Here is an 11,581-nt window from a genome sequence, read left to right on the forward strand (position 1 = left end):
TTTAGATAAGAATGTATTTCTTGAGATCTTATATTGTGTAAATCAATTGTAACAGTGGATTATTATATCCGTACTTTGTTCCATTATTATATATTTTATTCTCTCTCATATATCACGTTTAGTTTAGGATGTTACATAGAGATGGTCATTTCCCCCGCATCCGCATCCGCATCCGCATCCACCACCCCGTCCCACACGGATTCACTACAACAAAAAGCATTTTTGGCGACGTTTTTTAGCAACCAAATTGAATTTTGTTGCCAATTGTATGTTTTTGGCGACAATATATGTGTTGGTCGCCAAAAAATACACTATTAGCAACAAATATCTTAATTCGTCGCCAAAAATGGTTAGCGCCAATTTAATTTTCTGCGCGGGAGCGCTAAAAAAGTTTTGGCGACGAAATTAATATTTGCCGACGAAAATGTTTGTCGCCAATTTGGATTTTTTGGCGACGGAATTAAAATAGTCGCTGAAAAGTGAATGATATTTATGGCAACATAATAATTTTCGTCGCCAATAAATTTCTTGTCAAAACGACGTCGTTTTGAATGTCTTTTTTTTTTTTTTTTTTTTTTTTAATGACCGAATAAACAAGATTGACCTAAAATGTGTCTTCTTCGTCTTCTCATTCCACAACCTGGAGCGGCACAGAAGAGAAACAGGTATGTCTTCTCTCCCTCTTCTTCGTCTCTCTTTCCCTCTCCCTCTCACTCTCTCTCTCACACTGTCTCATCTTCCTCTCTTTCTTCTTTATCATCAATTTCATTCTCTTGTTCGGCACTGCAGAACACAACACAATCAATAGGACTGATTTTTCCCTCACACTCTCTCATCTTCCTCTTTTTCGTCTTTGTCATCAATCTGATTTTTCGGACTGATATAGTGATTTTCAGACTGATATTGTGATTTTCGGACTGATATATTCTAATTTTTGGACTGATTTTGGAACTGATTTTCGGGACTGGTATATTCCGAATTTCGGACTGATTTTGGAACTGATTTTGTATTTTTTAGGGACTGATATTATAATTTTGGGTATGGATCATCTGGTTTAGGAGGGTATAATAGTTTCAGGCTCTGAATCTGAATGTGTAGGAGGATAGGACTTAATTATTTGAAGTTTCAAAACTCCTGCAGGTTCGTTCTTTTATTCTTTAGTACATTTTCATAAATCTATACATATTATTTTACTATTTATTGGAAAAGCAGTAATGAGCAGGATTTCTTGACCATTGCGTATGGGAATTGTTGGGGGAGAGTTTAATATGATGACTAGTCCAAAGTGATATTTGTTATTTTTATGAAGGTTATGTTTGTATGTATATTATTAGCTACCTATATTCCTGTATGTTTTGGCACACATTTTGGGTGCAACTCTAACTAAGCTGTAGCCACAATACTGACTAACATAAATGGCAAAACTGCAATTCGTTCAATAGCACAAATAGCTTATTGTGTCCTTAAGGGTTCAACATGCCATTTTTCAGTAGAGTGACATAGCAGTAGAAGTCACATAAACAAAGATGTTGGGGTGGGTTTGAGCCCTTCTGAAAATGTATATTGGTGTCAAAGAAACCTAGACCCAACCCATCTTGCTAAAAGTTCAGGTTGATGATTGATCATTTTTCATTTCCAAAGAATATATTAGGCTATTTGGAGAAGGTTATTGGTTTTTGTTATTCTGCTTGTAATTGCCCTAAATAATTTTATGTTATTTAAGAATGTGTTATCAAGAGATGTACTTTGTCTGTTAATATGGGCTACAGAGGCAAAATTTCAATCTCATCTGCGAGTTAGCAGATGTGAACTCTGCAAGCCAATGCACTTGCTTACATAAATACTATTATACATTGCATGTTTCACAATGTTATGTTGTGTAAGCTTTCTTCTAGATGGTACTTTGTCCATTTTCAGCATTTGTTGTCATCCTTCCCATCTTCACTGAAAACTATGAGTGTGTGAGTGAATACATTTTCTCTCTCTTGTATTCATCCATTGGTTCAATGAATTTGATCAATAAAACCATGTGTTAGACACTATTGAAATATGGAACATATATATGGGGCAGTGTATTTTTTCTCTAAACAAAAATCTTGTTTTCTGCCACTTAGTTTATGCATTGTTTTTGACCTCTTCATGCTCTACATTTTAGTATTTACAGTTATGCTTAAGTTTATGTCTTATGTAGCTGCATGACTTTTTTTAATGGTTGTTGCAGCTCTCAAACCTGGAAGTTTGGTTTCAGTGGCCAAAAGACATTGTACGGAAATTAGTATCAGGGGATCTAGACCTTGGTATTGTGGGTCTTGATACAGTTAGTGAATATGGGCAGGTATGAATTGTGCAAATGAGTTTTTTTATTCACATAAGGGAGAAGTCACAATTGTGAGAAGTGAATAATTGATTGTATGCTCATGTTTGATACCTGTTGAGCAAGTTTCCTACTATGACTTATAAGTTTTGTTCATTTAACATACGCTTCAGTAATCTTCTCTAATCAGTGATATGAAAAATTCCTTTTGCTTTTGGCTTCGTACACTTGTGACATATAAAGATGGCATCTCCCTCTTGATGCATTGTTTTTCTTAAATAAATTTGATTATCAAAAAAGAAAAAAGATACCATCCTTACTGTTAATGTTGCATTCATCTTGGCACTGCTAATTTTCTTGTGCACTTGTTTTCATTTAGTTTGATTTTGTGGGAAAATATTAACAATTGAAAATTATCATGTGAATTACTTTTCATAGGGGAATGAAGATCTAATTCTTGTTCATGATGCACTTGAGTTTTGAGACTGCCGTTTATCCTTGGCAGTAAGTCATTGTTCTCCTTTAACACAATACAGTGGTATGCTGATTGTCACGCGGTTGTACGGTTGTGGGTATAATACATATTTTCTTTTTGTCAGATACCCAAATATGGGATTTTTGAGAATGCAAACTCAATGAAGGAGCTAGCGCAAATGCGTCAATGGACACCCGAGAAACCTCTGAGAGTTGCCACTGGTTTCACTTATGTATGTTGCATTTCACTTTGTCCTATCATTTTTCTGTTGTATTATTTCTTTCTAAATAATTTTTATTTATAAGTTTTAATTAAGAAGTTTGGTTGGGATTAAGTTTGTAGTCCATTCTTGTGCACAACTGGGTTCTAAATTTATGAAGGAAAATGGAGTGAAGCATGTTACTTTTTCAACTGCTGATGGAGCATTAGAGGCAGCTCCTGCGGTAAGAGTTATTTTTTTCTATAGTTTTATTATTTTTGTCAAGTTATGCTATCTCTCGTGAGTATTGCACGTGATGCTTGCCAGGGAGAGTGGATAGTACATGAAGGCTTGGCCATTAATGTCTCACATGTTCACAAATACTATACTTATTTGTCAAATATTTCTTCTATCTTGTTAGTGGTTATTTTTGATTGTGGGGTGTTTATATTTATCTCCAGTTTCACATATCTGCACCCTTGATTTGATGCAGTCAAGCTATGTTAATTGACTCTTCATATGTGTGTAGTACCCTTTTTCTGGAAACTAGACACTAATGTAAGGGTATGACATATGTATGTGACACTTGTGGTTGGACATTCACCTAGGTAGAAGCATGTCAAATAATTGAAGTTTACAATATAACTATGTAAAAATACCCTCTTTCTTCTTCTTATGATTTTTTTTTTTTGGGGGGAGGGGAGGGTTGGGTAAAAATTTGACCTATTTTCTAATTAAACCAGTGAAGCAAAAATTTGAACCCGAATTCCCTGCATGTTTCAATATCATTTTGAAGTTATACTATATATATGTATACATATAGAGGAGTTGGTACATGTATATATGTGTTTCATTTTCAAGATCTCAATTAGCTTCTTACCTGTTTTTTGATTTATTGTTGCCATTGGCTATGAATGTAATGAACTAACTGAATTTTGCTTTTTGATTTATTGTCGTGACATTTTAGAATTTTGGCAGGCAATTGTGCCTTCGTTTGTTACTTCTGTTTACATTCTTTTTTTTGTTTTTCAGTGATCAGATCACTGAATCTTTAATAAATGAAATTTTTAGAAAAGTTTACCATGCTTGACTTGCTATAAAAATCAGCTTCCTTTTTGTTCTGGATGCTGTTTTGAATAGGTAAAATTCAGAACAGTTCATTTTTTCTAGCTCATTGTTTATAGCATTTTTCTTTTTGAAATTGGTTGCTTAGTATCTATAAAGTTAACTTATTTATTTGGCATTGCATAGTTCCTGCCTCCTAATGCAACTCATTTAATATAAATTGCATTATATATGCTAGTTCCCAATGGTATTAATATTAGCTGCTTGCTTTGTTGTTGAAAAAGATGGGAATAGCTGAAGCTATTGTGGACCTTGTGAGTCGTGGAACCACATTGAGAGAGAACAATTTAAAAGAAATTGAAGGTGGAGTTATATTGCAAAGTCAGGTGCACTCTCTTTGGACTTAACCAAGCATGCCAAACGGTCTTTGATAATTTATTTTAAAGAGGGTCTTCAAGTATTAATTTGAAAGTCTCTCTACTTTATCTTTGTTGTCTTCAGGCTGTCCTTGTTGCTAGCAAGAAGTCCTTGACCCAACGGAAAGGTGTATTAGACATCACACATGAAATTCTTGAAAGATTGGAGGCACATTTGAGGGCAATTGGACAGTTCACGGTGTGCATAATTTATTTTTTATGTTATGGTTGTAGTTGCCTATAATTTCATTGTCTCATGCTATTTATGTTAGGTTACTGCAAACATGAGGGGAAGCAGTCAAGAGGAGGTGGCGGAGCGAATACTGAGCCAAACATCATTATCGGGCTTGCAGGTGAATCAATCTCTCTTTCTTTCAAAGAAATGTGAAAACCAAACCATATATGTTGTTTTATCCTAGTACAAGTTAATTCTAAATGGCGTGTATTGTGGAAGCACTCACTGGAGATACTTTGATATTTTTGAATTATTGATTAAATGTTGAGTTCTTCTCAGTTCCAAGAGCTGCCTTAAATGCTTTTCATGTTTATATATGCAGGGGCCAACTATAAGTCCTATTTTTTGCAAACGTGATGGGAGAGTAGTAGCAGATTACTATGCCATAGTCATATGTGTGCCCAAAAAGTTGCTTTACAAGTCTGTCCAACAGCTGAGAGCAGTGAGACACTTTTTCTTTCTTTACTCAATATATGCCATTAATTATAACAATAGAAACTATTCTTTCCCAAGTTCCCACCCATCCACCCACGACACGCAGAGAGTTAGAGAAAGACCACAAAGTTTAGGGTTTAGTCTTATTTGGGGTAGAGAATGAGAGCTGCCACTTTGTGCAAATAATGCTGTAATTTAATTTTGTATCATGTCTAACTTCCCACTAGCTCACATTTATAGGACCAACTTTGTGTAATTCCTTGCCATGTCAAATATCATATTACATATAGACACTACAACAAAAAGCATATAGGCAGTACTGATGTGAAATTCTACTTCATTTCTTCTCTGTCTCACTCTCTCTTCTTTTTTCTTTTTCAAATCTGAAAGTTATTTGATGGAGCTGTTAGATCATCAATTGTTCGGAAAGCTTAAGTTTTAGGAAATGGCCCAATAATTTATATCAAGCTAACATTCTCCTTCACATGCAATCTCGTCTCAAACCTGGAGAGAACATGCACAATGACAAAGATAACATGAGTGCTAACAAGACTTGATCCAGGACCTCCTAGAACCAAAACCCCAAATCATTGCGACCACCCACAAGCCACAGGTGTGGCCAGCGGGAGTTTAACATAAGAGCTCTTGACTAACAATGGGTCCCAATGACAACCTTTAACCGCCGAGCTACCTTGATGGTTTTGTGATATGGACATTTAGCACTGTATTTTAGTGAGGATTACTTCTTGTGCGTTTTTTTATTTGTTAGATTTTTGCTTATTGCTTTCAAAATTTTAATTTATTTTTTAAAATTAGAATGTATCCTCCAACTCATGATAAGATACAACCATGATATATAAATATAGAGTTTTAGACGCAATACCATAAACCATTCTACAAGAATGGTGGTGTGTAAATCTAGGAGATGATATTTTTTAGGGGTTTGTTTCAAGTTTGATCCTTGGTGTTGTTTCATCTTTATAGTTTGCAGATGCCTAGCTTGGAGAACAATAGAACCCAGGGTTTATATTTCCTACAGTGCTGTGGTGTGAAATTGATTTTAATTTTACCATTTGTCATATATCAGATGAATAGAAATTGTGGGCCATTGACTCGGTGTTATACTCCCTAATATGGTCAAGAAATGCTTTTGAAATGCATTCTCATAGAAATCACTTGTCAGGACCTCTGGGATTTTTAAGAATGTTTAGATGCAATGAAAAGGGGGGTGATTTATTGCAGTGGCAGGATAATTAATCTGTGGTGCTGCTGGCTCACAAGCTATTGTTGTTTTTCTTTTAATCATGCCTTCCATTTATTTTACTAGGAATCTTGAAATAAAATTGTTTGGTGTGGAACAGACGTTGTTTCATTGCAAAAGGGCAAGCAGCTGGGGTCCTGACGGGACATATAGAAGGGATTACTTTTATTGACAATCGTGGAGATGGCCGTTATTTTATCTCGAATGGAAAGGATCAGGCATTCAAACTTTGGGATATTCAGAAAATGTCTTCTAACGTCACTTGGTACGCTTCTTTTGTTGCTTTTGTTTTGCATTCGTGTTTACTAATTCTCAACTGTACTCTAGTGATTGAACTGATTTGATTCTCTGATGAGTAATAGAAATTTATATAATACAGTAATGGAGGAGAAGTGGAGGAACCTAATGTCCTATTGTTAACTTTCAATTCTTTAAGTTATCCAAAACATGCCCAGTTAGAGAGAAAATTTAGAAAAAATAAAATAGCAACTTTGAAAATATGAACTTAAGGTTGTTGGCATGAATTCTGGCACTAACTTGTATGATGCTCAAAGACAAATTTTAAATTTTACTTAAGGATCACTATATGAAAAAATGTCTGCATAATGTTTAATATTTATAATCCATGTTCTTTAGGTGGGATCTCATGTTAGATATCATTCATATTCGCTGCTGGTCAGTCATATGCTAAATCGTTCAAATATGTATATGCTTACTTGACTTGTGCCATTGGGATCTCTTGCTTTTTGGCTCTAGTTCTTCCCTGGGCATTGACCTAGAGGAATTCTTAGGAATGATACATCTTACATACTCTGCTTACTCCAAAACTTGGGTTTCAACAGGCTTCCTTTGCATAATGTTCAAACTTAGATCTTTTTCTTTCTCTAAATTTTTTTGTTGAATTAATACACTAGGATGAGTAACTGGAGAATGCGACCCTTCTTAATTGGTTGCCTTCTCCGTGCAGCATGACATTTTTGTCATTGCAAATGATCAATCATGCTGCAAGAGTGTTTATTTATCAAAAAAAAAAAAAAATCATGCTGCAAGAGTGTAAATAATAAGACACAGGCCACTTTGGTTGGACCTTTTCATTTATTTATGCTTAGTTTGTTGCAGCAGAATACGTTTTCTACATTTTTTGGAGTTTGGTATTATTACAAATGGAAGTCAATGGAAAACAATTCTCATGGTCAATGGAAAAAAACTTATTTGAACAGAAAATGTTTTCTAATGGCCACCAAATGATAAATAATCAGACAGCTTGTTCAAGCCTAAATAGACTTGTAGGAACAAACGGGACTTCAATTGGATCTCCGGTTAGAAAATTAGAAGGAAAATTGTAAAACACAAGACTTAAAAGGCCCGTTCGGGGGCTGAAATTGCGAAATGACCACCGAAACCACTGAAACTTGGCACGGACCGCTTGTTCAAGCCTAAATAGACTTGTAGGAACAAACGGGTCCTCGATTGGATTTCCGGTTAAAAAATTAGAAGGAAAAATGTAAAACACAAGACTTAAAAGGCCCATTCGGGGGCCGAAATTTCAAAATGACCGCTGAAACCACCAAAACTTGGCACGGACAGCCTTTTCAAGCCTAAATAGACTTGTAGGAACAAACGAGACCTCTATTGGATCTCCGGTTAGAAAATAAGAAGGAAAATTGTAATACACATGACTTAAAAGGCTCGTTCAGGAGCCGAAATTGCGAAATGACAACCGAAACCCCCAAAAATTGGCACGAACAGCTTGTTCAAACCTAAATAGACTTGTAGGAACAAATGAGACCTCGATTGGATTTCCGGTTAAAAAATTAGAAGAAAAAATGTAAAACACAAGATTTAAAAGGTCCGTTCGGGGGCTAAAATTGCAAAATGACCACTGAAACCACTGAAACTTGGTACGGGTAACTTGTTCAAGCCTAAATAGAGTTGTATGAGCAAACAGCACCCGATTGGACTTCCCGTTACAAAATTAAAATCAAAATTGTGAAGTTTTTTTTTTTTTTGTCAATCTAATATTGTTTTTTCTTTTTTCATCTGACAGATTGGCAATGGTGGAAAATAGTTTGGGCTGCATCCGAAGATTTGATTTTGTGTTTTTGGAAATATTTTGACATAGGATTTTGGTAAATGATTTATGGATTAAATGTTTAGCATCAAAATATTTAGTGTTGTGTTTTTGCAAATATTTTGACATATGATTTTAGTAAATGACTTGTTGGTTAGATGTTTAACATCAAAATATTTGGTTGTAAGTATGTTTATTGGGATTTTTCATAGCTATTAATTTTGAATTAGTATGAATGTCTTGCACAGGTGTATTATTATTTACATTACATTTGCGTATATATTGTGCACAGGAAAACAGGTGTTTTGGATTATTTTGAACAGGAAAATTATTAAAATCAAAATTTGTGTACTGAATTTTTAGTGACAGGTGGTATTTTGGTCGCTGTTAATATATTTGGCAACAACATATTGTTTTTGTCGCTAAAAGTTAGTGGTTATTCCAAGAACTTTTAGCAACCAAAACTTACTCGTCGTTAAAAACGTGATTTTTAGTGACCAAATTAATTTTGTCGTTAAATAGTGCTTTTGGCGACGCATTTATTTGTCGCTAAAACTACATAGCCTATCCAAATTTTAACCTTTTAGCAACAAATTGTACTTTTATAGCGACAAAATATATGATTTTTGGCGACCAATTTTGCTTGTCGCTAAATGTCTACATACGGTGACAATTTCTGATTTCGTCGCCAATACTTTTAGTGACAGGCCTTTGGCGACAAGTTGTATATTTGTCGTTGATTCTTTTGGCGACGGAATTTGTACTTTTGGCGACAAATTTTTGGGTTGCCAAATGTGTTTTTTGTTGTAGTGATTTTTTCTGCCTCAATTAAGAAATGGGATGGGGACAAATTTTGCTTCTCCCATCCCGTTCCAACTGAACAATGCCCTGATTATATTTATTAAATATATTTATATGTATATAATATATAATTTATTTATTTTTCATTATAATAAAGTTAAAACACTAAAATATTGTATTTAATATTAATTTTTATTCTTTTATTTTCTATCTTATCTAATATAATTTTCATTAAGTATAAATTATTATTTATAATATACTTTATTATCAATCATTTTTATTAATATTTTCATTTTTTTAACTTAAAAAATTAACCCCCTCCTGCCCCGCACATGCCTTGCTTCCATCATCCCCCGATTTATCCTGCCCTCGATAGGATACAAGGCAGGGACGGATTTCTATAAACCCGCCCCAAACCCGACCCATAAGTATCCCTACATGTTGCATTTAGGAGGTTACAATTGTTAATTGAAAATTTAAAATGCGAACAACGGTAGAATATGAGAATGTCACATTGGGTTTGAGATGTTACATGTTACATTTAGGAGGTTATATTATTCATAATTCAACGATAAAGTATTAGAATGTCAAGTTGGATTTGGGATACAGTGGGTTTGAGATGTTACATGTTACATTTACATTGGGTTTAGGATGAAAACATATGAGAATGTCACGTTGGGTTTGGAAATGTCACATTGGATTTGGGATATTACATGTCACATTTATGTTTTGAATATCAAATTCCCAACCATATAGATATGATCACAATCTATAGTAATATTAGATTTCTCATATATGGTATTGCTTTTAATCAAGTTATTTTGAATTTCAGAAGCATATGGAGATGTCACGTTAAGTTTGAGAATGTCACATTAGGTTTGGAATGTTACATGTCACATTCATGCTTTGAATTTCAAATTTCTAACTATATAAATATGATCACAATCTATGATAATATTGAATTTTTTATATATGGTATTGTCATTAATAAAGTTATTTTAAATTTTAAATTTCTAACCATATAAATATAATCATAATCTATGGTAATATTGGATCTTTCGTATATGATATTATCATTAATCAGATTATTAATTAATTAAGATTAAGAGTAGATATACCCATAAAAAAATCACACAACCTATTAAGTTGTAAGTTTTTTAATAAGATCATATCTTATATAAATCTTCCAACTATAGTTTATAAATAATTTATCCTTATATGTATACATGCCAACATTATTTTAATAATTAAAAAAATGTATGAGCTATTTACGTTGGTCCCACCAAATTTTCTTCCGCGCACGGAAGAAACTTCATCTTAGCCTCATGATTCCTTCATTAATGAGGTGTCATCATCTCCTAAGAGAGGTATCTACGGAGAGGATCCAACATTTTAAAATTTTGGGAAAAATTTAAGTTGTTAAAATTTTTGAAGGTTAATTAAATTAATAATTCATTCATACAATTTATTCTGTCTAAATACACATAATTAAGTCTTTAATCTGTAAAATAAATTTTATAAATATTAATAATTAATATTATATTTTTTTTTATGTATTTGAAGTTTTTTTGGTAGGACTTAATTCATAAATTTAAATTTGAATTTTGTTTATCTAAAAGCTCACACTCTAAAATATTTTGTCAATAAGGACATGCTTCTATAAAATGTCTGAACTATCCCAAGTATATATATTGTATACACTTTCCTCAACCCTCATTTTTCCAAATTGACTCCCTCTCTCTCATCATCTCTCTCTCTCTCTCTCTCTCTCTCTCCAAATCGACTCTATCTCTCTCTCTTCATCAGTCACCTCAGCCTCACAAATCTATTACTGATAAAGGATCCACATCGTAGCTGTAGTTGATGTCGACAAAGGTGCGTGAAGGGAATGACTAGAGTTAAAAGGGAAAGTGTGGTGGTTGAGTGGTTCTTGAATGATGTCGTGAGATAGTGGTAGGTCCGAGATGGAAAAGGTTTTGAGAGAAGAAGGGGTGTGTCACTAGTGACAACAACGGTGCTAGAACTGAGTTACGGCGAGAACGACACCTAATCCGAAACAACATCAATGTGCCTCTCTTCTCTTCGATCTTGAAATTGAAGGCGGGAGATTGAGGACAGTGAGCGGCTCCCTAAAATTCTTTCTTTCTCTCTCTCTTTATGAAGTCATTCTGGGATGCCCATTGAACACAGATCCAACACAGATCTACTTTCTTTCTTTCTTTTTTTCTTTTGATATGGCTTGTTGTTGTTGATGATCTGATTATCTTTTTTTTCTTTGTTGTTGTTATGGTGGCGGGTGTTAAGAATTG

General features: G+C 34.0%; 1 protein-coding gene and 1 long non-coding RNA gene across 2 annotated transcripts; both read left to right on the plus strand.

Annotated features, from left to right (window-relative positions):
- Positions 1–208: 208 nt before the first annotated feature.
- LOC145807374 (uncharacterized) lies at positions 209–3,021 on the plus strand. Its single transcript, XR_014350413.1, has 4 exons — positions 209–665; positions 2,222–2,335; positions 2,753–2,818; positions 2,914–3,021. It is a non-coding gene; the product is annotated as an uncharacterized LOC145807374 (long non-coding RNA).
- Positions 3,022–3,154: 133 nt separating this feature from the next.
- LOC145806841 (ATP phosphoribosyltransferase 2, chloroplastic-like) lies at positions 3,155–6,138 on the plus strand. Its single transcript, XM_082904677.1, has 6 exons — positions 3,155–3,232; positions 4,338–4,439; positions 4,555–4,668; positions 4,742–4,822; positions 5,027–5,146; positions 6,124–6,138. The coding sequence occupies exons 1-6, from the start codon at positions 3,164–3,166 to the stop codon at positions 6,136–6,138; spliced, it is 501 nt and encodes a 166-aa protein (XP_082760803.1). The 5' UTR covers positions 3,155–3,163.
- The last annotated feature ends 5,443 nt before the right edge of the window (positions 6,139–11,581 follow it).

Source organism: Camellia sinensis, chromosome 14 (assembly GCF_055761805.1).
Source record: "Camellia sinensis isolate YWXY chromosome 14, ASM5576180v1, whole genome shotgun sequence".
NCBI classification, from domain to species: domain Eukaryota; kingdom Viridiplantae; phylum Streptophyta; class Magnoliopsida; order Ericales; family Theaceae; genus Camellia; species Camellia sinensis.

Excerpts from the sequence above, each read along its gene's own strand:
- LOC145806841 (XM_082904677.1), top strand. The coding sequence starts at position 3,164 with ATGAAGGAAAATGGAGTGAAGCATGTTACTTTTTCAACTGCTGATGGA. Across the intron at positions 3,233-4,337 it reads CATTAGAGGCAGCTCCTGCG|ATGGGAATAGCTGAAGCTAT; the intron begins GTAAGAGTTATT and ends TTGTTGAAAAAG. Across the intron at positions 4,823-5,026 it reads CATCATTATCGGGCTTGCAG|GGGCCAACTATAAGTCCTAT; the intron begins GTGAATCAATCT and ends TTATATATGCAG.